Here is a 27,954-nt window from a genome sequence, read left to right as displayed (position 1 = left end):
CAGCGTTTACCTCTGAATGACATCCTAAAATATACAGCAGTAAAGCAGCTGCATCTGATGTACAGATTTAATGTTTGAAGTTAATGAATAAGAACAAAATCCAAATAATCTGTTTATTCTTCTATCAGTGACAGTTTCATCTACGTTTCATCATGTTCACTTCACAGATAAATACTACAGACTTCACCACAATGTTTCTGTTTGCAGCACAGACTCTGTTCAGTTTTTACTTTTTCCATATATAGGTCAGTCATCTTCACGCTCACTGCTTCAGTCACAACAATATACATAAACACTTTTCTGTAAAAGCAAATAAAAATAAGGCGCCACTGATCAGTAAAATCTTTAAAGAACATCAACGTGAAAGAACTCCTATAGCAAACAACTTTTCTAATTCTGTTCACACATTTTATGCCTCTGGGCTGAAATCTGACTACCACTTGGACAAGTGAACACAACCTTCAAAATAAGAGACTGACACATGAACACAACCTTCAAAATAAGAGACTGACACACAAAGAAAACCTTCAAAATAGTGTTTCAGTCAAGCAGGGTTCTAAACTAAGGCTTTGGTCAGAAACCTTCTTCCCGCTGGTGACGGACAGTTCGCAGGATGCATCTTTTAAGGTTTGGTTTATTTTAAAGAACATTCGGCTCTGGAGATAATAAAATCCTGGATGGCCTGAGGATGTCTGAAGACGTTTCACGTCCGACAGCAGAGCAGCTTGTGAAAGACGCTTCTGAACTCAGCATTGAAGGCGGTGTAAATTATCGGGTTGACGGCACTGTTGACGTAGCCGAGCCACGTTACCACAGAGATGAGAGTGGGGCCGATGTCACATGACTGACACAGCACCTTGGTGATGTGGACAACAAAGAACGGTGTCCAACAGGCCAGAAACACACCTAGAGACACAGAAGACAGACACAGTTAGAGGGAGAGACAATGAGATTTATCCTTCTTGTCCTGTGCTTTCAGGACTGATCTCAGTTACTTCAGATGACTTCTTACCATTCAGGACTAGTTTGAAGTGCTGCAGAGAGGAAGAAGTTAGAGGCAGACCGTAATCAATCATAAAAATACAAGACTGCATCATCTGGTGTAAACCATCTTTACCGGGTTAAAGGTCCAGTGTGTAAGAACTGAGACTCCCCCTGTCAAATTCATACTCCAAAAAAACATGGGCCGCACATATCAGGTCATAACTGCCGTTAGCTCAGTTAGCCATGCGACTAACTTAGCGGCCCTATTAGCTGACTGGAGCCGATAGAGTGGGCAACGAAACTCAGGCTCCCAGTGATCACGGACGGACTGGGACTGAACACATCATCCATCCGCATCAAGAGCGATGGAGGCCAACAAGGAATACAGTACGAGATGGTTTACTGTGGCTCAGACAAGGACTCTTACTCCGGGGACGGCAAAGACACGTCGGGTTCAGGTGAGCACAGGAGCAGCGTCCAGTGGGAGAGGAGTGAGAGGGATGGTGCGCATCAGAGAGGCAGAGTAGTTTCACATCTAACCCATGAATTAAGGGTTTATCTCCACCAAAGCATGCTAATGACAGGTGGAACAGTGGAAACAACAATCACGACTGTTTTATTTTGTTTCTGTGGAATTTGGAAGTGGAAGTGTATTTAGAAATTTGGAAGTGTTTTACGACGAGTTAAAAGGCGATAAATTATATAATATCTACAACACATTTGCATTGACTTCGAGAGCTGTTAGCCCGTACGGCATAAATACCAGGAAGAAGAAGTAAGAGTTAACAAATAGTGCAATCAATACAAGAGAACTGTGAGGAGACAGAAGAAGAAAAGCACAGGAAGTGCATGTCAGAGGTTAGAGGTGTTATCAGAGGAAGTGTTCTCTGCAGAGTTTTCAGGAGCTTCTTGAAGTCAAGCCTGCTCTGATGGCATGTGGCAGCTCGTTCCACCATCGTGGCGTCACAGATGAGAACAGGGAATGAGGTCGCTTTGTGTGAAAGGATGGCAGAGCAGGTATTTGTTGGAGGAGCTCAGTAGCCCAGAAGGGACGTAGGCTTGGATAATGGAGGTTAGGTAGATGGTGCAGACCCAGGAGTCACTCTGGATGCAGCATTAGGGACTTGGATTTGAACAACACAACCCATAGACGTCTTTGACACGACATCAGAACTGTTACTACTTCAGTCTGCTGGATCATGCTGGTTCATGTTTTTAACTTAGAATTCTGGTCACACTTCCCTGCACACTGCACCTTTAATGAACAAACATTATGTTCCCAGATATCTGATTTCTGAACAGCTGTCTGCATGTCTTCACTGTGGAGTAGTAGTTAACATAACATCATAATCAGCTGCTTTTCACCTTTCTGAAACTTTAAATTGCAGCTAACGACTGCTGAACGTGCATCAGCAGACGATGCTGTTCACTATCACTTCACCATCCTCAGGAAACTTAATCCATTATAAGCTATCATTCAGGCAGTTTGTCACAGTGTGAGATCTGAGTGTTGGTGTTTAAATGTGGCTTCAGTGTGAAAATGATTTCACTGAGATAGATAGTTAGCACTTTCTATTTTTACTGCGAGATCACAGCTTCACGGTGTGTTACAGTAAAACATGGAAACCACGAACAAAGACAGCAGTTTGTCCTCGTGTGGAGCTGCAGGCAGTTGAGCTGAAGAGCTGCCTCCTGGAGAGACACATTTATATTATCCAGTCACATTCGTTGACTCTGGCAGCTGATTGTAGCTGTGGGTGCTGACAGAAAGTGGCTGTGTATATCGACTTTCTACTAAATGATGCGTGACATTCATGTTTCTGCCTTCATTGGAATCTAAATGATCATTTATACAGTGGAATACGCTGTTGATATCAATCCCTGTCCTGATGTGTTAAAATACAGAAGATAAACTGCAAAGCTACGTATGTTTGAAAGCAACCTGTCAACAACACAATGTTCTTCTCACGCCTCTGCTGTTGATCCTCAGTGAATGTTACTCACCGACAACGACGGGCAGGACCTTCATGGCTTTCCGTTCCCTCCCGCTGACTCTGCTGCTCTTGCTGTTTCTTCTTCCTCTCTTGGCAGCGTTTGTCTTCCTCAGGCCGTTCTCTCTCTTGCTGCCTCCCTCCCTCCTTTCTGTGGGCTCGCCGTCTGACATGCTGTCAATCTGTGTCGTCATCGGGTCGCTCTCTGCCAAGACCGTCGCCCCGTCCTGATGCTCTTCCATCACCGGGGTCGCAGAGGGTGTGGTCATGGAGATAGTGCATGGAGAGGTGGGGCTGAGGCTGGCTGGCGTGGTGTACACAGCTTTCTCTCGATTCCCAGTCGTTGTGGCTTTAGCTCGCCGTAAGGCCAAGCCGAGACGTGAAGAGAGAGCTTGACGACTGGCCCGACCCACCTGAGATCGACTCCGACCGCTCCACCGCCGCAGGCCTCGGAACATCCAGTAATACAAGAAGAGCATGATGGGACAAGGCACAAAGAAGGAGCAGATGGACGAGTACACCACAAACCGGTCGTCCTCCAGTTTGCACACGCTCGGGTTGCGACCCGGCACCTGGTTGAGACCGAAGATAACCGGACTCGCCACGCCCAGAGATAGCACCCAGGTAGCAGTGATGAGAGCCAGCTGTCGGACGCTGAACTGGTTCCTGTTGTACTTCAGAGGGACCACCACTGCAATGTACCTGAAACACAACACAGAAACGTGAACCCTTTCTCTACCCAACTCTTAGAACTCGGATCTTTGCTTTCCAATCGGGAAACATGGCTGCTTTTCTGTCCTCTCAACAGAAGCCGACTAATCCTGAGTCTAGAAACAGACCCTGTATTCAATAACTGATGCATCATCGTTCAGCTCTCCCCACAGTTCAGTGGTGCTCTGCCACACAGCTTTATGTTATCAACCCTGAATCTTGTAGTCAAAACTGAGCTCCTGAGTCATCATCAGGCTGCACGAAGCAATGAAAACAAACCTTCACAGGACACGTGTTCCATCAACTTCACACTGTTTAACTCACATTCTCACTGCAAAGTTTGGTTCTGCTCTGATAATGGTGGACGAGGTGGCCCTAGACCTCGCTGTGAGACACATTCAGATCCCAGTTAGACTCAGTGATTTGTTTAAAGCAGAGAAAGGCCTGTTTGAAAAGTAAAAATATTCCAGCAGTCAGGACGTGAGTTATCCCCAGAATTCAGAATACACATGGTCAAAGGCAGTTGGACTTGTTTCAGATGTTTCTCAGGTACACGACCCGACAGAGGTTAAACAGCCGGGAGTCCCCACAAACTCATTCAGGTCAAACTGAAGTCGTTTAATTTGAAATTCTTGATTGGCTCTGCTGGCAGCGTGCTGCCAATTAAGTCTGTATCTCCTATATGATGGAGGTCATCACACTGTAATGAGTGGCACTCGTTACTCACGCAAGCAGAAAGCTCATTTAATATGACAAAGATATCTGAGATTATTTCTCTTCTTTTCACATGGAAGGTCAAACTGTAGTTTTTTATTAGATTTAAATGAAGTTTGACCTCCAGGTGGACTCACCTGTCCACGCTGATGGCACACAAGTTGAGGATGGAGGCGGTGCACAGCATCACATCCATGGTCATAAGAGCATCACAGATGTAGGTGCTCAACGTCCAGATACCTCCCAGAAACTAAACAGAACACAGACAGTCATGCAGAATCAACTCATTTACAAATGTGTCCTCATTGTGCAGGTGTAAACTCGTGTCAGTCCTCTCAAACAGATTTCTATTGTATCCTCATTGTGCAGGTGTAAACTCGTGTCAGTCCTCTCAAACAGATTTCTATTGTATCCTCATTGTGCAGGTGTAAACTCGTGTCAGTCCTCTCAAACAGATTTCTATTGTGTCCTCATTGTGCAGGTGTAAACTCGTGTCAGTCCTCTCAAGCAGCTTTCTATCGTGTCCTCATTGTGCAGGTGTAAACTCGTGTCAGTCCTCTCAAACAGATTTCTATTGTATCCTCATTGTGCAGGTGTAAACTCGTGTCAGTCCTCTCAAACAGATTTCTATTGTGTCCTCATTGTGCAGGTGTAAACTCGTGTCAGTCCTCTCAAGCAGCTTTCTATCGTGTCCTCATTGTGCAGGTGTAAACTCGTGTCAGTCCTCTCAAACAGCTTTCTATCGTGTCCTCATTGTGCAGGTGTAAACTCGTGTCAGTCCTCTCAAACAGATTTCTATTGTGTCCTCATTGTGCAGGTGTAAACTCGTGTCAGTCCTCTCAAGCAGCTTTCTATCGTGTCCTCATTGTGCCGGTGTAAACTCGTGTCAGTCCTCTCAAACAGCTTTCTATCGTGTCCTCATTGTGCAGGTGTAAACTCGTGTCAGTCCTCTCAAACAGATTTCTATCGTGTCCTCATTGTGCAGGTGTAAACTCGTGTCAGTCCTCTCAAGCAGCTTTCTATCGTGTCCTCATTGTGCAGGTGTAAACTCGTGTCAGTCCTCTCAAACAGATTTCTATTGTGTCCTCACTGTGCAGGTGTAAACTCGTGTCAGTCCTCTCAAACAGATTTCTATCGTGTCCTCACTGTGCAGGTGTAAACTCGTGTCAGTCCTCTCAAACAGCTTTCTATCGTGTCCTCATTGTGCAGGTGTAAACTCGTGTCAGTCCTCACAAACAGCTTTTTAACGTGTCCTCACTGTGCAGGTGTAAAGTCAGAATGGTCCTAATGAACACTGACCTCAGAGTAGACGTATAGCGGGAGCACCAGCACCGCCAGCAGCAGGTCGGCCACCGCCAGACTGATGATGAAGTAGTTGGTGGCAGTTTTCAGGGAGCGCTCAGTGAGCACGCTCAGACACACCAGGATATTCCCTAGGATGATGACCAGGATTAGGGGGACACCGAGGACCAGGGCCAGGTAATTGTAGTCCCTCAGGTGCGTCTCACCTGGAGGACTGCCAGGTGTCACATTGTCCATGATGGAGGCGCTGAACTCAGCATCTGGACACAAAGCAGTTTCCTGTCAGGATGTTTCCCTGAAAGCTAGTTGGACTGTTTCAGAGGGGTGTAGGTCTCACCTTGCTGTTCCCTGTCCCAGGTGTTGCCTCAGTCCTGTTTCAGCAGGTTGACAGCAGACTGAGTTTGTGTTCTTCAGATGTTTCTCTTCACTCATCTTCTTCTTGCTTTCCTCTGGTGACTAAATAAGAAACACTAAATTAGTTCCACACTCACCGTCCTGCTGCCCCAAGTACTCGCTGGAAAACGTGGATTCATCCGCCACTGAAAATAGTCCCAAACAAACACTGCCCTGTTTCCTCCTGTTGAAAACTGCAGCTGTTTCAGGAAAGTGTTGAGCCTTTTCTCAATGAAACTGTGTATCTGAGAGTACTTTTCAAAGATCCTGCTGGTTTTCTCTCACAGCCTAAATACCTGCAGGCTGAGTTTAGTTTCTGTTTCTGAATGTTTGGAACAAAGACAGATGGATCGTGGGTCCTCCTGCTTTAGCCGTGGTCGGTCCACCACTTTGGTCCAGGTTGAAACATGTCAGATGGAGATGAAGTTCGGTTCAGACGCCCTCAGGGTGAACTGTAGCTTTGCTCATGATATGAAAAAACAGCAGTTATCTTAACGCATTGTCATGGGGTTGGATTTGCTTTAGATGTTTCCTGTTTTAATTTGAAATACTCACCTCTCCCCATGTTTCTTGGATAACTTAGAGGATTTTGGATTTCCTGGCTGCTCCTTTTCAGATTTGTTTTCCTGCACTGGACTGCTTTCCAGAATAAGATCAGAGCTGCTCTGCAGCAGCTTCAGCATTACCATGGCACCCAGAGATAAGGGCCAACACCACAGAGGGACACACATACACACACACACAAATATTTACACGCAAATACACACACACAAATATTTATACGCAAATACACACACAAATACACACGCAAATACACAAACAAATATACACACACAAATATACACACACACACTGTGACAGTTTGGCTACGGGTTATTTTGGGATGCCAGTCAGGTTTCTCTCCTGACACGTTAGATATTTTAGGTTTTATCTCAGAAAAATATATTAACCCACCAAAGGACACACAAGGGTACATACACAACGTTATGGACCCTCCCGTTGAATGCAAGAAAGTGAACAACAATGAAAAACCACAACTCAATAATGATATGCAATAACAGGCGAACGTGTATTAACAAAAAGCACACCAAACATGTCAGCACTTCCAGAAACTGGACGGACTGTAGTCTGGATTAGTCCTCTGTGTGGTCTCTGGGTTGGTCCTCTGTGTGGTCTCTGGTCGGGGTTGTTCCTCTGTGTGGTCTGTAGTCTGGGTTGGTCCTCTGTGTGGTCTCTAGTTTGGTCGTCTGTGTGGTCTCTAGTTTGGTCCTCTGTGTGGTCTCTGGGTTGGTCCTCTGTGTGGTCTCTAGTTTGGTCCTCTGTGTGGTCTCTAGTTTGGTCGTCTGTGTGGTCTCTAGTTTGGTCCTCTGTGTGTTCTCTGGGTTGGTCCTCTGTGTGGTCTCTAGTTTGGTCCTCTGTGTGGTCTCTAGTTTGGTCCTCTGTGTGGTCTCTAGTTTGGTCCTCTGTGTGGTCTCTAGTTTGGTCCTCTGTGTGGTCTCTGGGTTGGTTCTCTGTGTGTTCTCTAGTTTGGTCGTCTGTGTGGTCTCTAGTTTGGTCCTCTGTGTGGTCTCTAGTTTGGTCCTCTGTGTGGTCTCTAGTTTGGTTCTCTGTGTGTTCTCTAGTTTGGTCCTCTGTGTGGTCTCTAGTTTGGTTCTCTGTGTGTTCTCTAGTTTGGTCGTCTGTGTGGTCTCTAGTTTGGTCCTCTGTGTGGTCTCTAGTTTGGTTCTCTGTGTGTTCTCTAGTTTGGTCCTCTGTGTGGTCTCTAGTTTGGTCCTCTGTGTGGTCTCTAGTTTGGTCCTCTGTGTGGTCTCTAGTTTGGTCCTCTGTGTGGTCTCTAGTTTGGTCGTCTTTGTGGTCTCTAGTTTGGTCTTCTGTGTAGTCTCCGGGTTGGTCCTCTGTGTGGTCTCTAGTTTGGTCCTCTGTGTGGTCTCTAGTTTGGTCCTCTGTGTGTTCTATAGGTTGGTCCTCTGTGTGGTCTCTAGTTTGGTCCTCTGTGTGTTCTCTGGGTTGGTTCTCTGTGTGGTCTCTACTTTGGTCCTCTGTGTGTTCTCTGGGTTGGTCTCTGGGTTGGTCTCTAGTTTGGTCCTCTGTGTGTTCTCTGGGTTGGTCCTCTGTGTGGTCTCTAGTTTGGTCCTCTGTGTGGTCTCTAGTTTGGTCGTCTTTGTGGTCTCTAGTTTGGTCCTCTGTGTGGTCTCTGGGTTGGTCCTCTGTGTGGTCTCCGGGTTGGTCCTCTGTGTGGTCTCTAGTTTGGTCCTCTGTGTGGTCTCTAGTTTGGTCCTCTGTGTGGTCTCTAGTTTGGTCCTCTGTGTGTTCTCTGGGTTGGTTCTCTGTGTGGTCTCTACTTTGGTCCTCTGTGTGTTCTCTGGGTTGGTCTCTGGGTTGGTCTCTAGTTTGGTCCTCTGTGTGTTCTCTGGGTTGGTCCTCTGTGTGGTCTCTAGTTTGGTCCTCTGTGTGGTCTCTGGTCTGGGTTGGACCTCTGTGTGGTCTCTAGATTGGTCCTCTGTGTGTTCTGTGGGTTGGTCTCTAGTTTGGTCCTCTGTGTGGTCTCTAGTTTGGTCCTTTGTGTGTTCTCTGGGTTGGTCCTCTGTGTGGTCTCTAGTTTGGTCCTCTGTGTGGTCTCTGGGTTGGTCCTCTGGGTTGGTCTCTAGTTTGGTCCTCTGTGTGGTCTCTGGGTTGGTTCTCTGTGTGGTCTCTAGTTTGGTCCTCTGTGTGTTCTCTGGGTTGGTCCTCTGGGTTGGTCTCTAGTTTGGTCCTCTGTGTGGTCTCTGGGTTGGTTCTCTGTGTGGTCTCTAGTTTGGTCCTCTGTGTGGTCTCTAGTTTGGTCCTCTGTGTGTTCTCTGGGTTGGTCCTCTGTGTGGTCTCTAGTTTGGTTCTCTGTGTGGTCTCTAGTTTGGTCCTCTGTGTGTTCTCTGGGTTGGTCCTCTGTGTGTTCTCTGGGTTGGTCCTCTGTGTGGTCTCTGGGTTGGTCCTCTGTGTGGTCTCTGGGTTGGTTTTCTGTGTAGTCTCTAGTTTGGTCCTCTGTGTGGTCTCTAGTTTGGTCCTCTGTGTGTTCTCTGGGTTGGTCCTCTGTGTGGTCTCTGGTTTGGTCCTCTGTGTGGTCTCTGGGTTGGTTCTCTGTGTGTTCTCTGTGTGTTCTCTGTGTGTTCTCTGGGTTGGTCTCTAGTTTGGTCCTCTGTGTGGTCTCTAGTTTGGTCCTCTGTGTGGTCTCTAGTTTGGTTCTCTGTGTGTTCTCTGGGTTGGTCTCTAGTTTGGTTCTCTGTGTGTTCTCTGTGTGGTCTCTAGTTTGGTCCTCTGTGTGTTCTCTGGGTTGGTCTCTAGTTTGGTCCTCTGTGTGGTCTCTAGTTTGGTCCTCTGTGTGGTCTCTAGTTTGGTCGTCTTTGTGGTCTCTAGTTTGGTCATCTTTGTGGTCTCTAGTTTGGTCTTCTGTGTGGTCTCTAGTTTGGTCTTCTGTGTAGTCTCTGGGTTGGTCCTCTGTGTGGTCTCCGGGTTGGTCCTCTGTGTGGTCTCTAGTTTGGTCCTCTGTGTGGTCTCTGGGTTGGTCCTCTGTGTGGTCTCTAGTTTGGTCCTCTGTGTGTTCTCTGGGTTGGTCCTCTGTGTGTTCTCTAGGTTGGTCCTCTGTGTGATCTGTAGTCTGGGTTGTTCCTCTGTGTGGTCTCTGGTCTGGGTTGTTCCTCTGTGTGGTCTCTGGTCTGGGTTGTTCCTCTGTGTGGTCTCTGGTCTGGGTTGTTCCTCTGTGTGGTCTGTAGTCTGGGTTGGTCCTCTGTGTGGTCTCTAGTTTGGTCTTCTGTGTAGTCTCTAGATTGGTCCTCTGTGTGTTCTCTAGGTTGGTTCTCTGTGTGGTCTCTGGGTTGGTCTCTAGTTTGGTTCTCTGTGTGTTCTCTGGGTTGGTCTCTAGTTTGGTCCTCTGTGTGTTCTCTGGGTTGGTCTCTAGTTTGGTCCTCTGTGTGTTCTCTGGGTTGGTCTCTAGTTTGGTCCTCTGTGTGGTCTCTAGTTTGGTCCTCTGTGTGGTCTCTAGTTTGGTCCTCTGTGTGGTCTCTAGTTTGGTTCTCTGTGTGTTCTCTGGGTTGGTCCTCTGTGTGGTCTCTGGTTTGGTCCTCTGTGTGGTCTCTGGTTTGGTCCTCTGTGTGGTCTCTGGTTTGGTCCTCTGTGTGGTCTCTAGTTTGGTTCTCTGTGTGTTCTCTGGGTTGGTCTCTAGTTTGGTCCTCTGTGGTCTCTGGTTTGGTCCTCTGTGTGGTCTCTGGGTTGGTCCTCTGTGTGGTCTCTGGTTTGGTCCTCTGTGTGGTCTCTAGTTTGGTCCTCTGTGTGGTCTCTAGTTTGGTTCTCTGTGTGTTCTCTGGGTTGGTCTCTAGTTTGGTCCTCTGTGTGTTCTCTGGGTTGGTCCTCTGTGTGGTCTCTAGTTTGGTCCTCTGTGTTGTCTCTAGTTTGGTCCTCTGTGTGTTCTCTAGGTTGGTTCTCTGTGTGTTCTCTGGGTTGGTCTCTAGTTTGGTCCTCTGTGTGGTCTCTAGTTTGGTCCTCTGTGTGTTCTCTAGGTTGGTTTTCTGTGTGTTCTCTGGGTTGGTCTCTGGGTTGGTCCTCTGTGTGGTCTCTAGTTTGGTCCTCTGTGTGGTCTCCGGTTGGTCCTCTGTGTGGTCTCTAGTTTGGTCCTCTGTGTGTTCTCTGGGTTGGTCTCTAGTTTGGTCCTCTGTGTGGTCTCTAGTTTGGTCCTCTGTGTGGTCTCTAGTTTGGTCGTCTTTGTGGTCTCTAGTTTGGTCATCTTGTGGTCTCTAGTTTGGTCTCTGTGTGGTCTCTAGTTTGGTCTTCTGTGTAGTCTCTGGGTTGGTCCTCTGTGTGGTCTCCGGGTTGGTCCCTCTGTGTGGTCTCTAGTTTGGTCCTCTGTGTGGTCTCTGGGTTGGTCCTCTGTGGTCTCTAGTTTGGTCCTCTGTGTGTTCTCTGGGTGGTCCTCTGTGTTCTCTGGTGGTCCTCTGTGTGATCTGTAGTCTGGGTTGTTCCTCTGTGTGGTCTCTGGTCTGGGTTGTTCCTCTGTGTGGTCTCTGGTCTGGGTTGTTCCTCGGTGTGGTCTCTGTCTGGTTGTTCCTCTGTGGTCTGTAGTCTGGGTTGGTCTCTGTGTGTCTCTAGTTTGGTCTTCTGTGTAGTCTCTAGATTGGTCCTACTGTGTGTTCTCTAGGTTGGTTCTCTGTGTGGTCTCTGGGTTGGTCTCTAGTTTGGTTCTCTGTTGTTCTCTGGGTTGGTCTCTAGTTTGGTCCTCTGTGGTGTTCTGGGTTGTCTCTAGTTTGGTCCTCTGTGTGTTCTCTGGGTTGGTCTCTAGTTTGGTCCTCTGTGTGGTCTCTAGTTTGGTCCTCTGTGTGGTCTCTAGTTTGGTCCTCTGTGTGGGCCTAGTTGGTCCTCTTGTGGTCTCTAGTTTGGTTCTCTGTGTGTTCTCTGGGTTGGTCCTCTGTGTGGTCTCTGGTTTGGTCCTCTGTTGGTCTCTGGGTTGTGTCCTCTGTGTGGTCTCTGGTTTTGGTCCTCTGTGTGGTCTCTAGTTTGGTTCTCTGTGTGTTCTCTGGGTTGGTCTCTAGTTTGGTCCTCTGTGTGTTCTCTGGGTTGGTCCTCTGTGTGGTCTCTAGTTTGGTCCTCTGTGTTGTCTCTAGTTTGGTCCTCTGTGTGTTTCTCTAGGTTGGTTCTCTGTGTGTCTCTGGGTTGGTCTCTAGTTTGGTCCCTCTGTGTGGTCTCTAGTTTGGTCCTCTGTGTGGTCTCCGGGTTGGTCCTCTGTGTGTTCTCTAGGTTTGTTCTCTGTGTGTTCTCTGGGTTGGTCTCTAGTTTGGTCCTCTGTGTGTCTCTGGGTTGTGTCTCTAGTTTGGTCCTCTGTGTGGTCTCTAGTTGGTTCTCTGTGTGTCTCTGGGTTGGTCTCTAGTTTGGTCCTCTGTGTGGTCTCTGGTTGTCCTCTGTTGGTCTCTGGTCTGGGTTGTTCCTCTGTGTGGTCCTCGGGTTGGTCCTCTGTGTGGTCTCTAGTTGGTTCTCTGTGTGTTCTCTGGGTTGGTCTCTAGTTTGGTCATCTTGTGGTCTCTAGTTTGGTCTTCTGTGTGGTCTCTAGTTTGGTCTTCTGTGTAGTCTCTGGGTTGGTCCTCTGTGTGGTCTCCGGGTTGGTCCTCTGTGTGGTCTCTAGTTTGGTCCTCTGTGTGGTCTCTGGGTTGGTCCTCTGTGTGGTCTCTAGTTTGGTCCTCTGTGTGTTCTCTGGGTTGGTCCTCTGTGTGTTCTCTAGGTTGGTCCTCTGTGTGATCTGTAGTCTGGGTTGTTCCTCTGTGTGGTCTCTGGTCTGGGTTGTTCCTCTGTGTGGTCTCTGGTCTGGGTTGTTCCTCTGTGTGGTCTGTAGTCTGGGTTGGTCCTCTGTGTGGTCTCTAGTTTGGTCTTCTGTGTAGTCTCTAGATTGGTCCTCTGTGTGTTCTCTAGGTTGGTTCTCTGTGTGGTCTCTGGGTTGGTCTCTAGTTTGGTTCTCTGTGTGTTCTCTGGGTTGGTCTCTAGTTTGGTCCTCTGTGTGTTCTCTGGGTTGGTCTCTAGTTTGGTCCTCTGTGTGTTCTCTGGGTTGGTCTCTAGTTTGGTCCTCTGTGTGGTCTCTAGTTTGGTCCTCTGTGTGGTCTCTAGTTTGGTTCTCTGTGTGTTCTCTGGGTTGGTCCTCTGTGTGGTCTCTGGTTTGGTCCTCTGTGTGGTCTCTGGGTTGGTCCTCTGTGTGGTCTCTGGGTTGGTCCTCTGTGTGGTCTCTGGTTTGGTCCTCTGTGTGGTCTCTAGTTTGGTCTCTAGTTTGGTCCTCTGTGTGTTCTCTGGGTTGGTCCTCTGTGTGGTCTCTAGTTTGGTCCTCTGTGTTGTCTCTAGTTTGGTCCTCTGTGTGTTCTCTAGGTTGGTTCTCTGTGTGTTCTCTGGGTTGGTCTCTAGTTTGGTCCTCTGTGTGGTCTCTAGTTTGGTCCTCTGTGTGGTCTCTAGGTTGGTTTTCTGTGTGTTCTCTGGGTTGGTCTCTGGGTTGGTCCTCTGTGTGGTCTCTAGTTTGGTCCTCTGTGTGGTCTCCGGGTTGGTCCTCTGTGTGGTCTCTAGTTTGGTCCTCTGTGTGGTCTCCGGGTTGGTCCTCTGTGTGTTCTCTAGGTTGGTTCTCTGTGTGTTCTCTGGGTTGGTCTCTAGTTTGGTCCTCTGTGTGTTCTCTGGGTTGGTCTCTAGTTTGGTCCTCTGTGTGGTCTCTAGTTTGGTTCTCTGTGTGTTCTCTGGGTTGGTCTCTAGTTTGGTCCTCTGTGTGGTCTCTGGGTTGGTCCTCTATGTGGTCTCTGGTCTGGGTTGTTCCTCTGTGTGGTCTCTGGGTTGGTCCTCTGTGTGGTCTCTAGTTTGGTTCTCTGTGTGTTCTCTGGGTTGGTCTCTATTTTGGTCCTCTGTGTGGTCTCTAGTTTGGTCCTCTGTGTGGTCTCTGGGTTGGTCCTCTGTGTGGTCTCTGGTCTGGGTTGTTCCTCTGTGTGGTCTCTGGGTTGGTCCTCTGTGTGGTCTCTAGTTTGGTCCTCTGTGTGTTCTCTGGGTTGGTCCTCTGTGTGGTCTGTAGTTTGGTTCTCTGTGTGGTCTCTAGTTTGGTTCTCTGTGTGTTCTCTGGGTTGGTCCTCTGTGTGGTCTCTGGGTTGGTCCTCTGTGTGGTCTCTGGGTAGGTCCTCTGTGTAGTCTCTAGTTTGGTCCTCTGTGTGTTCTCTGGGTTGGTCCTCTGTGTGGTCTCTGGGTTGGTCCTCTGTGTGGTCTCTGGGTAGGTCCTCTGTGTGGTCTCTGGGTTGGTCCTCTGTGTGGTCTCTAGTTTGGTTCTCTGTGTGTTCTCTGGGTTGGTCTCTAGTTTGGTCCTCTGTGTGGTCTCTAGTTTGGTCCTCTGTGTGGTCTCTGAGTGAGTTTAGATGTTGGGGCAGGTTGCAGTGTTAACTAGCACAGTGTGCTCAGACTTCAGGGACATTTTGAGACTGTAGAGCTGCTGATTATCACCTCGCATTCACACAAATGAGACCACGTGACTTTTTAAACTTATTGCATATGCGACACAGCCTGGAGCCCTGAGCTGTCAACCCTGCTTCTCATTCTACAAATATAAATGATCAAGGGACGGGCAAATGCTCTGACCAACAGGCTGCAGATAATGAACAGAAACAAACCTTATTGGAAGAGCACATTCAGTTAGTGGCTGCTGCATTTGCTGCCAAGATTTGCTCTTTTTATGTCACCTGGTGTCTTTCTCGCCCGCTCTATATGTCACCTGGTCTCTTTTTATGTCACCTGGTGTCTTTCTTGCCTGCTCTATATGTCACCTGGTCTCTGTTTATGTCACCTGGTGCCTTTCTTGCCTGCTCTATATGTCACCTGGTCTCTTTCTCGCCTGCTCTGTATGCCACCTGGTCTCTTTCTATGTCACCTGGTCTCTTTCTCGCCCGGTCTATGTGTCACCTGGTCTCTTTCTCGCCCGGTCTATGTGTCACCTGGTCTCTTTCTCGCCCGCTCTGTATGTCACCTGGTCTCTTTCTCGCCCGGTCTATATGTCACTTGGTCTCTTTCTATGTCACCTGGTCTCTTTCCAGCCCGGTCTATGTGTCACCTGGTCTCTTTTTATTTCACCTGGTCTCTTTCTCGCCCGCTCTATGTCACCTGGTCTCTTTCTCGCCCGCTCTATGTGTCACCTGGTCTCTTTCTATGTCACCCGGTCTCTTTCTCGCCCGGTCTATATATCACCTGGTCTCTTTATCGCCCGGCCTATATTTCACCTGTTCTCTTTCTATGTCACCTGGTGTCTTTCTCGCCCGCTCTATATGTCACCTGGTCTCTTTCTATGTCACCTGGTCTCTTTCTCGCCCGCTCTATATGTCACCTGGTCTCTTTCTATGTCACCTGGTATCTTTCTCGCCCACTCTATGTCACCTGGTCTCTTTCTCGCCCGCTCTATATCACCTGGTCTCTTTCTCGCCCGCTCTATATATCACCTGGTCTCTTTCTCGCCCGCTCTATGTGTCACCTGGTCTCTTTCTCGCCCGCTCTATATATCACCTGGTCTCTTTCTATGTCACCCGGTCTCTTTCTCGTCCGGTCTATATATCACCTGGTCTCTTTTTATGTCACCTGGTGTCTTTCTCGCCCGCTCTATGTCACCTGGTGTCTTTCTCGCCTGCTCTATATGTCACCTGGTCTCTTTTTATGTCACCTGGTCTCTTTCTATGTCACCTGGTGTCTTTCTTGCCCGCTCTATATGTCACCTGGTCTCTTTCTCGCCCGCTCTATATGTCACCTGGTCTCTTTCTATGTCACCTGGTCTCTTTCTTGCCCAGTCTATGTGTCACCTGGTCTCTTTCTATGTCACCTGGTGTCTTTCTCGCCCGCTCTATGTCACCTAGTCTCTTTTTATTTCACCTGGTCTCTTTCCAGCCCGGTCTATGTGTCACCTGGTCTCTTTTTATTTCACCTGGTTTCTTTCTCGCCTGCTCTATGTCACCTGGTCTCTTTCTCGCCCGCTCTATGTGTCACCTGGTCTCTTTCTATGTCACCCGGTCTCTTTCTCGCCCGGTCTATATATCACCTGGTCTCTTTATCGCCCGGGCTATATTTCACCTGTTCTCTTTCTACGTCACCTGGTGTCTTTCTCGCCCGCTCTATATGTCACCTGGTCTCTTTCTATGTCACCTGGTCTCTTTCTCGCCCGCTCTATATGTCACCTGGTCTCTTTCTATGTCACCTGGTCTTTTTCTTGCCCAGTCTATGTGTCACCTGGTCTCTTTCTATGTCACCTGGTATCTTTCTCGCCCACTCTATGTCACCTGGTCTCTTTCTCGCCCGCTCTATATATCACCTGGTCTCTTTCTCGCCCGCTCTATGTGTCACCTGGTCTCTTTCTCGCCAGCTCTATATATCACCTGGTCTCTTTCTCTATATGTCACCTGGTCTCTTTCTATGTCACCTGGTGTCTTTCTCGCCCGCTCTATATGTCACCTGGTCTCTTTCTATGTCACCTGGTCTCTTTCTTGCCCAGTCTATGTGCCACCTGGTCTCTTTCTATGTCACCTGGTATCTTTCTTGCCCATTCTATGTCACTTGGTCTCTTTCTCGCCCGGTCTATATATCACCTGGTCTCTTTCTCGCCCGCTCTATGTGTCACCTGGTCTCTTTCTCGCCCGCTCTATATATCACCTGGTCTCTTTCTATGTCACCTGGTGTCTTTCTCGCCCGCTCTATGTCACCTGGTGTCTTTCTCGCCTGCTCTATATGTCACCTGGTCTCTTTTTATGTCACCTGGTCTCTTTCTATGTCACCTGGTGTCTTTCTTGCCCGCTCTATATGTCACCTGGTCTCTTTCTCGCCCGCTCTATATGTCACCTGGTCTCTTTCTATGTCACCTGGTCTCTTTCTCGCCAGCTCTATATATCACCTGGTCTCTTTCTCTATATGTCACCTGGTGTCTTTCTATGTCACCTGGTGTCTTTCTTGCCCAGTCTATGTGCCACCTGGTCTCTTTCTATGTCACCTGGTATCTTTCTTGCCCATTCTATGTCACTTGGTCTCTTTCTCGCCCGGTCTATATATCACCTGGTCTCTTTCTCGCCCGCTCTATGTGTCACCTGGTCTCTTTCTCGCCCGCTCTATATATCACCTGGTCTCTTTCTATGTCACCTGGTCTCTTTCTCGCCCGCTCTATGTGTCACCTGGTCTCTTTCTATGTCACCCGGTCTCTTTCTCGTCCGGTCTATATATCACCTGGTCTCTTTTTATGTCACCTGGTGTCTTTCTCGCCCGCTCTATGTCACCTGGTGTCTTTCTCGCCTGCTCTATATGTCACCTGGTCTCTTTTTATGTCACCTGGTCTCTTTCTATGTCACCTGGTGTCTTTCTTGCCCGCTCTATATGTCACCTGGTCTCTTTCTCGCCCGCTCTATATGTCACCTGGTCTCTTTCTATGTCACCTGGTCTCTTTCTTGCCCAGTCTATGTGTCACCTGGTCTCTTTCTATGTCACCTGGTGTCTTTCTCGCCCGCTCTATGTCACCTAGTCTCTTTTTATTTCACCTGGTGTCTTTCTTGCCCGCTCTATATGTTACCTGGTGTCTTTCTCGCCTGCTCTATATGTCACCTGGTGTCTTTCTCACCTGCTCTATATGTCACCTGGTCTCTTTCTCGCCCGGTCTATATGTCACCTGGTGTCTTTCTCGCCCTCTCTATATGTCACCTGGTCTCTATCTATGTCACCTGTTGTCTTTCTCGCCCGCTCTATGTGTCACCTGGTCTCTTTCTTGCCCGGTCTATGTGTCATCTGTTCTCTTTCTATATCACCTGGTCTCTTTCTCGCCCGCTCTATTTCACCTGATGTCTTTCTCACCCGCTCTATATATCACCTGGTCTCTTTCTCGCACGGTCTATGTGTCACCTGGTCTCTTTCTCGCCCGGTCTATATGTCACCTGGTCTCTTTCTATGTCACCTGGTCTATTTCTCGCCCGCTTTATATGTCACCTAGTCTCTTTTTATTTCACCTGGTGTCTTTCGCGCCCGCTCTATATGTCACCTGGTGTCTCTCTCGCACTCTCTATATGTCACCTGGTCTCTTTCTATGTCACCTGGTCTCTTTCTCGCACGGTCTATGTGTCACCTGGTCTCTTTCTCGCCCGGTCTATATGTCACCTGGTCTCTTTCTATGTCACCTGGTCTCTTTCTCACCCGCTCTATGTCACCTGGTCTCTTTCTCGCACGGTCTATGTGTCACCTGGTCTCTTTCTCGCCCGGTCTATATGTCACCTGGTCTCTTTCTATGTCACCTGGTCTCTTTCTCGCCCGCTCTATATGTCACCTGGTCTCTTTCTCGCACGGTCTATGTGTCACCTGGTCTCTTTCTCGCCTGGTCTATATGTCACCTGGTCTCTTTCTATGTCACCTGGTCTCTTTCTCGCCCGCTCTATATGTCACCTGGTCTCTTTCTCGCCCGCTCTATATGTCACCTGGTCTCTTTCTCGCCTGCTCTATATGTCACCTGGTGTCTTTCTCGCCTGCTCTATATGTCACCTGGTCTCTTTCTCGCCCGGTCTATATGTCACCTGGTGTCTTTCTCGCCTGGTCTAAGCTAGTCTGTCGTGAATGCAGTGGAGCGTGGATTAACACCCAGCAGCTAGCTTGCTCAGAGCTGTAGTGGTCCACCTGGTGGCGTCAGAAGCCCACACGCAATGCATGCTGGTACATGGAAGCGTTCACCGTTGACACTGACAGGACGTCCACATAAAAGGTGCTTAAGTTAAAATCATATCAAACTTCTGTTTCCAGCTAACTGATTTTATTCAGTATGAATCACGTCTGAACCAAGTGGAGGTGACATAAACTGGTGCTGATCTGTGATTGGTTGAAACATCATCTGTTGTGATTACCTCAGATGTGAGGGCAGGACTTTAGAGCGGAGCTGCTCCCTAAATGAAGATGAATTCATGTTCAGGGCTGCAGGTGTTTAACAGCTGCACAGATTAAACACAAGGTCATCAGGTCATGATGTCATGAGGTCACATGATAGAAAGAGGTTCAGAAAACGGAGAGGCCATAATCTATAATCCATTAATTAACGAAATTTAATTACCACATCTGCTGGTTCGTAACCCCCAGCTGTGCAGACTTTTCAAAATAAAAGCATCTCAAGGGTTTGACGTATTGTTTTCAGATCTGATTAGTTTACGTCACTGGGACGATTGTTTTCTGGGAATGGACCTTTAGTGGTCTGAGACAACATTACAGGTGGTCCATATTCAAATAAATAAGTTCTGTAGAATCCGGGTAGAATACTTGAGAAACCTCGTTTCAGCAGGTTTCTAAGCGGGTCACACTGAACGTCTGAAGCCTGTTCGGTGTAAATGACACTCGTTTCATGGCGGTGATTCTTTCCTCTGTGTGTGACTCAGGCTGCAAGCTCTTAGAAACGGTATTTGAGTCGTGCAGTCAGACGTCTAACAGAAGCTTCAACTGAACGGTTAATGACCTCACTGTTGCTCTGCAGATTCAGCTTGAAGCTGAAACATCAGCAACATGCTGGTGACGGTGAGAGGAGGATCTGCTGAGGTTGAATTGTTGGTGATACAATAAAATGACCAGAGCTCAGCGTTTGAGGTAAAATACCTTCTGAAATTTCCAAATGGACGTACAGAATAAAACAAGTGATAATGAACTGATTTAAACCAACAACACCTCTGAGTTTAGTCTGGAAACAGCAACCGTCACTTTCTTTCTACCTTTTCTCTTTCATTTCTTTGAAAATAAAAACAAATCTAACAGTGTCAAAATGCAGAAGCAGAAAATAAGTAAACTTCCGCTCTCCTGCAATAAAGAATACAGAATAAAAACCACCTGAAGAAGAAAGATTCAGACTTACCCTTCAGAAAACGTCTCCACGTCTCCTTCAACAAGTCCAAACAACGTCTCTTCTTTTCCTTCACTTCCTCCTTTTTTCAGTCCAAAATCACAGATTTACAACCTGTACATCTCTATCTTCAAATCTTCACCTCCTCCTCTGTTTCTCCTCCTGTTCCTCTTGTTTCTTTGTTCCTCCTCTTCTTCTCCTGGATCCTCGTCTTCTCTTCTGCTCTGAACTGAAACTTTTTTCTTCTTGTCTATAAAAAGATTCCACATCTAAACACCATCATCTCTCTCTCTCTGTCCCTCTCGCTCTCTTTATTAGAGCTCTGTGATTGGCTGACAGTCAGTAGTTATGTAGAAACCCTCCTCTCTCTCTTCAGGTTGTGTTTCTTTGTTCTGCTCTTCTTCTGTGGTGTTTCTACCTACGTCCTCTGACAGAAGTGACAGAACATCTCTATATTTAAACGCTTACAGTACGTGCAGCACAGTAGCCATGTGTATAATGGTAGTGATCCATATACAGTTTATTCATTAGATAATGATAAATATTTTGTGGCAGTTGATCATGTGACATTTCCTTCATGCACTTGCTGTGTGACTGTAGATACACTATGTTATTATCTATAAAACACATGATAACCTTAATTAGCCTTGTTGAGCTCATTAGTGAGCGGGTCAGATCTGCAGAGGAGATAAGGAGACGTGTTATAGAGGATCAGTTTACTGAGGGACTGAAACGTGAGTTCACATGTAGAGTTTTATCATCGTTATATCAGGAAGTTAATGTGAATCTGCTGCAGAGAAAAGCTACTCACCTTTCTGAGCTGCCAGAAATCCAATTCACCGCCCAACAGATTATTGATCAATCAGGTGATCGAGCCGTTGCTTAATTAGGTGATTAATCATTCGTCGTGGCGTCAAACTGAATGTCAAACCGATCTGACAGAAATTTCTAAACTGGCTCAGAGGCAGATTCTGTCCTCATCTTCACCTCCTATAATGTGTGATGATGTCCTGCAGGTATGCCAACAAATGACCGGAGGAGTGTGGGACACGCCGCCGACACACTGCTGTCTTGAGAGGACGGCAGGTGGAGCAGACGCATCACTTGCCAACAGGTAATTAAAGGCGTTCCCGCCCGCCTGTGAGAATGAGGCCGATGCACAAATGAATCATTCTGTGTCAGCAGCAATTTGCCCTGACAGAAATTACTACAAGGTGTTTTAATATTTATAAAGCTGTTCACCAGCTCTGAGTCTTTGGCTACACGGGTTTCATTCAGCCAGCGAGGGTTTAAAACAAAGGTTCACCATCCATTAAAAGCAGTCTGACCTTTTCCTGCTGCCTGGTGGATGAGCACTGTCACACCAGACTAATTCCAGCAGGGCCACGCAGAGCCTGTCAGACTGTACTGAGGGAAGCAGCTGACCTGAGACCAGTCCAGACAACATGTTTGTTAAAGTGGTCTGACTGGAGTCTCCTGTTGTTCTGTCAGGTCGACTCTGAATCACTTCTTCTTCTTCTGCTGCTGCTCTTTTCATTCGCCGGTGAAGGTTTGCTTTGCTAACCCTCTTCATCAGTTTGTCTCTCCGTCTTACCTGGAAGACAAAGACACTGAGCCTGGACTCGTGGTCTGAGCTCTGAGCCTCTGCTGAGAAGGTTTCCTGTTTAGTACGTAACATGCTGATCAGATGTCTGACATGTGTTCTGTATTCAGTTACACTTTCATAATGAGCTCTGAACAGACATGTTTCAGCCTGAAACTGTGAAACACATTTGTGCTCCCAGCTGCAGCGTGCTGTGGATTTACTGTCTGCTTGAGTTTTATATAACCTCTTATTGTTGGTTCAGACCTCCAGTGTGTGCTGAGCTTCATAATGAAGCTGAGAGTCTCAACACTCCACATGTTAATGAGCCGTTGGTTATTAGCATTTGTGAGAGGAAGCAACAGAAATGTCCTTTTATCCTCATTCATGATGGACGTATGTTTCATACATTATTCATATCACACATCTGCATATGGAGAATTTAAATCACATGAAAACTCTTTTAATATTGAAGAAATATAAAACTGTTTCATTAAAAGCTGATGGGCTCATTTAAATAATAGAATCTATAATTATGCCCACACAAAGATCCAGTCACACATTTGATTTGTTTTCTAGAAAACATGGATTTACTACATGTACTGCAGCCTCCCTCACATCAGCTAAATGTTTATAGCAGACTAGAAAGGGTCCACTTTCTGAAGGAAAATAAGGCGTGTGGCAAAGTGCACAATTAAACAGGGTAGACAGTATTAAACAGGTTCAAACGCTGTGAACAGGTAACAACAGCGTAAAGAGTTGTTAACAGTGTAAACAAGTTTTAACAGTGTAAACAGTGTAAACAGGTTCAAACAGGTGTAAACAGGTTCAAACACGTGTAAACAGGTTCAAACAGTGTAAACAGGGTTAAACGGTGTAAACTGGTTCAAACAGTGTAAACAGGGTTAAACGGTGTAAACTGGTTCAAACAGTGTAAACAGGTTCAAACAGGTGTAAAAAGGTTCAAATAGGTGTAAACAGGGTTAAACAGTGTAAACAGGGTTAAACGGTGTAAACTGGTTCAAACAGGGTTAAACAGGGTTAAACGGTGTAAACAGGGTTAAACAGTGTGAACAGGGTTAAACAGGTTCAAACAGTGTAAACCGGTTCAAACAGGTGTAAACAGGGTTAAACAGTGTAAACAGGGTTAAACAGTGTAAACAGGGTTAAACAGTGTCAACAGGTTCAAACAGTGTAAACAGGTTCAAACAGGTGTAAACAGGTTTAAACGGTGTAAACAGGTTTAAACGGTGTAAACAGGTATCCAACGAAGGTCAAAATCAAGGGCAACTGGACTTGGTTGAAGATACTGGAAGACGTTTCGTCCCTCATCCAAAGGACTTCTTCAGTTCTGACTGACTGGCAGGGAAACTCAGCTATTTAACCTCAGTGGGGTCGTTATCCCGGGTCATCGATACCACTGGTTCGTTAGTGTTCCTTGTTGCTGTGACGACAGTCGTTACAGTCGTTAAGACTACCTGTGGCCAAGACTGAACGACCATCGTTGGTATCTTCACCTGAGGCCAATAGGTTACGTTTGTTGAGTTTCCTGGGAAGTGATGAAAGGACAGCATTGTAAGTGGGGGATAAGTGGTGGCGTAGACCCCCTCCCCTGTTCAATGACGGCTTCTCCACCCTGGTGTAGATGCTTCCTTGACACCTCTTTCAAACCATCCATCTTCTCTGTCTAAAATGTCTTCTAACGAACCAGTAGTATCGATGACCCGGGATAATGACCCCACTGAGGTTAAATAGCTGAGTTTCCCTGCCAGTCAGTCAGAACTGAAGAAGTCCTTTGGATGAGGGACGAAACGTCTTCCAGTATCTTCAACCAAGTCCAGTTGCCCTTGATTTTAACCTTCGTTGGATAACTATGACCTGGATGACTGAGAATCTTCATAGACATCGGTGTAAACAGGGTTAAACAGGTGTAAACAGGTTCAAACAGTGTAAACAGGTTCAAACAGGTGTGAACAGGGTTAAACAGTGTAAACAGGTTCAAACAGTGTAAACAGGTTCAAACAGGTGTAAACAGGGTTAAACAGTGTAAACAGGTTCAAACAGGTGTGAACAGGGTTAAACAGTGTAAACAGGTTCAAACGGTGTAAACAGGTTCAAACAGGTGTAAACAGGGTTAAACAGGGTTAAACGGTGTAAACAGGGTTAAACGGTGTAAACAGTTAAACAGGTTAAACAGGTTCAAACAGTGTAAACAGGGTTAAACAGTGTGAACAGGGTTAAACAGTGTAAACAGGTTCAAACAGGTGTGAACAGGGTTAAACAGTGTAAACAGGTTCAAACAGTGTAAACAGGTTCAAACAGGTGTAAACAGGGTTAAACAGTGTAAACAGGTTCAAACAGGTGTAAACAGGGTTAAACGGTGTAAACAGGGTTAAACAGGTGTAAACAGGTGTAAACAGGTTCAAACAGTGTAAACAGGTTTAAACAGGTGTGAACAGGGTTAAACAGTGTAAACAGGTTCAAACAGTGTAAACAGGTTCAAACAGGTGTAAACAGGGTTAAACAGTGTCAACAGGTTCAAACAGGTGTAAACAGGGTTAAACGGTGTAAACAGGGTTAAACGGTGTAAACAGGTTCAAACAGTGTAAACAGGGTTAAACAGTGTAAACAGGGTTAAACAGTGTAAACAGGGTTAAACAGGTTCAAATAGGTGTAAACAGGTGCAAACAGTGTGAACAGGTTCAAACAGTGTAAACAGGTTCAAACAGGTGTAAACAGGTTCAGACTGGTGTAAACAGGATTAAACGGTGTAAACAGGGTTAAACAGTGTAAACAGGATTAAACGGTGTAAACAGGGTTAAACAGGTGTAAACAGGTTCAAACAGTGTAAACAGGTTCGAACAGGTGTAAACAGGGTTAAACGGTGTAAACAGGATTAAACAGTGTAAACAGGGTTAAACAGGTGTAAACATGTTCAGACTGGTGTAAACAGGGTTAAACAGGGTTAAACAGTGTGAACAGGGTTAAACAGGTGTAAACAGGTTTAAACAGTGTAAACAGGGTTAAACAGGTTCAGACTGGTGTAAACAGGGTTAAACAGTGTAAACAGGGTTAAACAGTGTAAACAGGTTCAAACAGGGTAAAACAGTGTAAACAGGGTTAAACAGTGTAAACAGGTTCAAACAGGGTAAAACAGTGTAAACAGGGTTAAACAGTGTAAACAGGGTTAAACAGTGTAAACAGGGTTAAACAGGTTCAAACAGGTGTAAACAGGTTCAGACTGGTGTAAACAGGGTTAAACAGTGTAAACAGGGTTAAACAGTGTAAACAGGTTCAAACAGGTGTAAACAGGGTTAAACGGGTCTGAACAGGGTTAAACAGTGTAAACATGTTCAAACAGGGTAAAACAGTGTAAACAGGGTTAAACAGGTCTGAACAGGGTTAAACAGTGTAAACAGGGTTAAACAGTGTAAACAGGGTAAAACAGGTTCAAACAGGTGTAAACAGGTTCAGACTGGTGTAAACAGGGTTAAACAGTGTAAACAGGTTCAAACAGGTGTGAACAGGGTTAAACGGTGTAAACAGGTTAAACAGGTGTAAACAGGTGTAAACAGGTTCAAACAGTGTAAACAGGTTTAAACAGGTGTGAACAGGGTTAAACAGTGTAAACAGGTTCAAACAGTGTAAACAGGTTCAAACAGTGTAAACATGTTCAAACAGGGTAAAACAGTGTAAACAGGGTTAAACAGGTCTGAACAGGGTTAAACAGTGTAAACAGGGTTAAACAGTGTAAACAGGGTAAAACAGGTTCAAACAGGTGTAAACAGGTTCAGACTGGTGTAAACAGGGTTAAACAGTGTAAACAGGTTCAAACAGGTGTGAACAGGGTTAAACGGTGTAAACAGGGTTAAACAGTGTAAACAGGGTTAAACAGGTTTAAACAGGGTTAAACAGGTTCAAACAGGTGTAAACAGGTTCAGACTGGTGTAAACAGGGTTAAACAGTGTAAACAGGTTCAAACAGGTGTAAACAGGTTTAAACGGTGTTGTTATATGCATGAGAGATGTTGTGTAGGAGTTACCGTTGAAGCGTAATCACTAAAAGTACAAGACAGTTTAAGGCAGGAAGTAGATTTCTCAGTTTGTGTAGCTGAGTAACATTGAAGCATTGCAGGTGACAGCTGAACGGAGCTGAAATGTCAGCTGATGTCAGAGAAATCATAGCTGCTGAATTGAACATTAAAGAAAGGTTGAGGCGTGTTAACGTTAAATCCTTGTGTACTAATACACTGCTTACCACATACTCAGTCAGCATGTACTGCACACTGAGTACTAAATGATGGATGAGGTCATTACCAGCAGAGTATTCTCAGTGAAGTCCTCAAACAGAACGTCTTCTCTGCCTCACATGACCATCGATCACCGGTGAGCCACATTACCTCGTCCCCTCCCTGTGATACCACACAGAAGGATTTCCAGAATAAAGAATTAAGATGAAATAACTACAGCTAGACTATAACTCCAGAAGAAGTATAGCCTGTTAAAAAATGCACTGCACTCAGCAAGACGGCGATTAAAATCACACAGCTTTGTCTGGGTGGTGGTGGCGTATAGATAAGCCACTTACCTTTGGTGTGGAAGACCTGGGTTCAATTCCCCCCGTGAGACATCCACCCTTTTGTCACTGTGCAATACATAATTATGTATGTATAGCCTGTTAAAATTAAAAGATTGTTAAAAAACCTACATCGTGGTCCCAGTCCGGCACTGGTCAGTGTGAGATGACCTGCAGCCCTGTTCGGACTCAAACCCGGGCCGCTGTGTGAGCTATCAGGTGTCCTTCATCACTTCAGCTGAAGCCCTGACCAGGTAGAGTTGCCTGGAATCAGACTTTAATGCATCACATCCAGCCATGGAGCTAACGCACATCACTGAACCCTCTCACAGAAACAGGCTGTATGACATGAGCCAGACCATTTATATTCCATTTACTGACGCTTTTATCCAAAGTGACTTACAATTGCTATACATGTCAGAGGTTGCACGCCTCTGGAGCTACTAGGGGTGAAACGTATTGCTCAGGGACACAATGGTGGATGTCTCCACACGTCTTGCTGAGTGCAGTGCATGATGGGTAGGGACTTTGACCGACTTGCTGCGGTTCCTCGACTGCGGACAGGCAGATCTGTGGAGGCTGAGAGGGAAGCTGGAAACGATGTCACTCTGCCGAGGCGGATCAGGAGCAGGTTTGGCTCAGACTCATCCAGAACGAGCCTCCACAACACCTCCCACCTCCACTGAGACCTGAAGGCTCCCTCCTCACAGAGAAACTGAGAGTCTGTTTTAGAAACACAGGTCTGTTTATCGTACATTTTATTCTTCACTACGTTCCCTCGTGCTGCTGAGGAAACTTCTCATCTTTATCTTGTCGTTTCACTGTGACATTTCTGTGAAGGTTTGCTTTCTGTGGGAGGGTTTTATTTATTTATTTGTTTGTGTGTAGGAGGTGTGAGGACATGGACGTGTGATTACAAAGAACACAAACAGACGATGATTTATGTCTCAGTCAGAACACTAAATAATCTACTAGACTATAAAATACTTTGACTTCCATCCGTCTCTTCTGCTTCCTGTCGAACACCATCGCCAGGTCTTCTGAGTTCACAGCTGAAGTTCATCTCACATCACAGGAAAAAGTTACTGAAGTGTCTGAATGGATTGACTGATCAATCACATGATCCCGAGCCGAACATGATCATCTAATGTTAATATTAAATAAAAATCTGTTTTTAGTTTGATTCAACAACCAACGCTGTTGTTTATAATATTCAGAACATGTTTTCTACACGCTGGAGTTTTATTAATCACTTCTTCTCCTCTTGACTTTTCAGTTCTGTGGCTCCCTCCCCCTCACAGTGTCTGGGGGCGGCAGCAGTCCCTAAGGGTCCAGAGTGTGGACTGGTAGCTGGAGCCAGTTCACCTCCTGGGCTGTGTGTGCGTAAGAACAACAATGAGAACACCACTTGCGTGATTAATAGAGTACGTCGTCTTCTTCTTTTTCTTCTTTCAAAGATGTAATAGCCAGGGTTAAATTCAATCGCCCTAAAAGACTTGAACCCACCAACAACATGAAGACCCAGATACATTGGTTTGGGTGACATAGACCAGACCTTTCCTCTGGAGATCATTCCCACCAGTCTGAGACCAGGTGTCACATTCTGCCTGTCGGCCATGTTTAAGTTTAGCCCTTTGTGAGTTTGTTATATTGATCAGTTCAGTATCTGTTGTTTAGTCTGTTGTGTTTTGGATTTCAGTCACGCTCTATCTGTGGTCTTGTATCTAGTCTTCTTGGTGTCTGCCTTAGTTCTTGTTCTGTTCCGTGTTTAGTGTTGTCCTGTTTCACAGTTGGTTCCTTCTCTGTTCCCTACTCCATTCTGTTAGTCGGTTGTTCCATGTTTCCCGTTTTGAGGTTCAGTTCTTGGTCTTGTGTTCTCTGTTTAGCCTTGTGTATTTCCTCGTTCATTTACAAGTTCTGTTTAATCCCAGCTTTAGTCTGTTTTCCCTGTTGGTTGTAGTTCTTGGTGATCTGTCTGTTTGTGTCTGTTCCCCCAGTAATTCCTCTGCATTTAAATGGCCAGTTGCAACTGTGTGTTCACTTTGTCACGCTCAGCCATGTTTTTTGTTCACTTTCGGAGCCATGCACCACCGTGCGCCTGGAACGCTTTGAGGTTGGAAGTCGGATATTTCAGCTCAGACATTTCCCAGTTCCGAGTGGTCTGGAATGCGGCATGTTCCTCAAACTGTCCCTCCTTTCCTGCGTATCTGTGTCTGTCTGTGTCTGTGTGTGTGTGCTCAGTGTGTGTGTTCAATGTGTATGTGTGTCTTTCTGTCTGTGTGTGTGTGTGTGTGTGTCTTCTGTCTGTGTATGTGTGTTCAATGTGTGTTCAGTGTGTGTTCAGTGTGTTAAAT

At 46.4% G+C, this 27,954-nt stretch overlaps 2 protein-coding genes across 7 annotated transcripts in view; both read right to left on the bottom strand.

The window, feature by feature from the left end:
• The window catches only part of LOC119895510 (UPF0606 protein KIAA1549-like), a 252,782-nt gene that overhangs the window by 147,236 nt on the left and 77,592 nt on the right, over positions 1-27,954 (bottom strand). The gene's annotated exons all lie outside the window — the stretch shown is intronic.
• Positions 100-21,440, bottom strand: drd4-rs (dopamine receptor D4 related sequence). 5 transcript variants are annotated; one of them, XM_038708686.1, is made up of 8 exons: positions 20,255-21,440; positions 19,456-20,120; positions 6,651-6,769; positions 6,040-6,553; positions 5,700-5,962; positions 4,538-4,650; positions 2,989-3,677; positions 704-906 (listed from the first exon to the last, which is right to left on the bottom strand). In XM_038708686.1, exons 5-8 carry the CDS (start codon positions 5,937-5,939, stop codon positions 704-706), a joined length of 1,245 nt encoding a protein of 414 aa, XP_038564614.1. In that variant the 5' UTR covers positions 5,940-5,962; positions 6,040-6,553; positions 6,651-6,769; positions 19,456-20,120; positions 20,255-21,440. The 5 variants fall into 5 exon arrangements, with proteins under 5 accessions (XP_038564618.1, XP_038564614.1, XP_038564619.1 ...); XM_038708691.1 differs by lacking the exon at positions 6,651-6,769 and having other exon boundaries at positions 6,040-6,158; XM_038708689.1 differs by lacking the exons at positions 19,456-20,120; positions 20,255-21,440 and having other exon boundaries at positions 6,040-6,158; positions 6,392-7,345.

The sequence above is a fragment of the Micropterus salmoides genome, unplaced genomic scaffold, assembly GCF_014851395.1.
Source record: "Micropterus salmoides isolate LMB-PRFRI ecotype aquatic unplaced genomic scaffold, ASM1485139v1 Ms_hic_scaffold_9, whole genome shotgun sequence".
NCBI lineage: Eukaryota > Metazoa > Chordata > Actinopteri > Centrarchiformes > Centrarchidae > Micropterus > Micropterus salmoides.
The sequence above is the reverse complement of the archived record's forward strand: the minus strand, read 5'-3'. Positions and strand labels throughout refer to the sequence as shown.

What these genes read in the sequence shown, in the direction of transcription:
- drd4-rs (XM_038708686.1), bottom strand. Translation starts at nt 5,939, where the DNA reads ATGGACAATGTGACACCTGGCAGTCCTCCAGGTGAGACGCACCTGAGG. An exon ending in CGCTATACGTCTACTCTGAG is followed by an intron (nt 4,651 to 5,699) that starts GTCAGTGTTCAT and finishes TGTTCTGTTTAG; the next exon opens with TTTCTGGGAGGTATCTGGAC. An exon ending in TGTGCCATCAGCGTGGACAG is followed by an intron (nt 3,678 to 4,537) that starts GTGAGTCCACCT and finishes GTTGTGTTTCAG; the next exon opens with GTACATTGCAGTGGTGGTCC.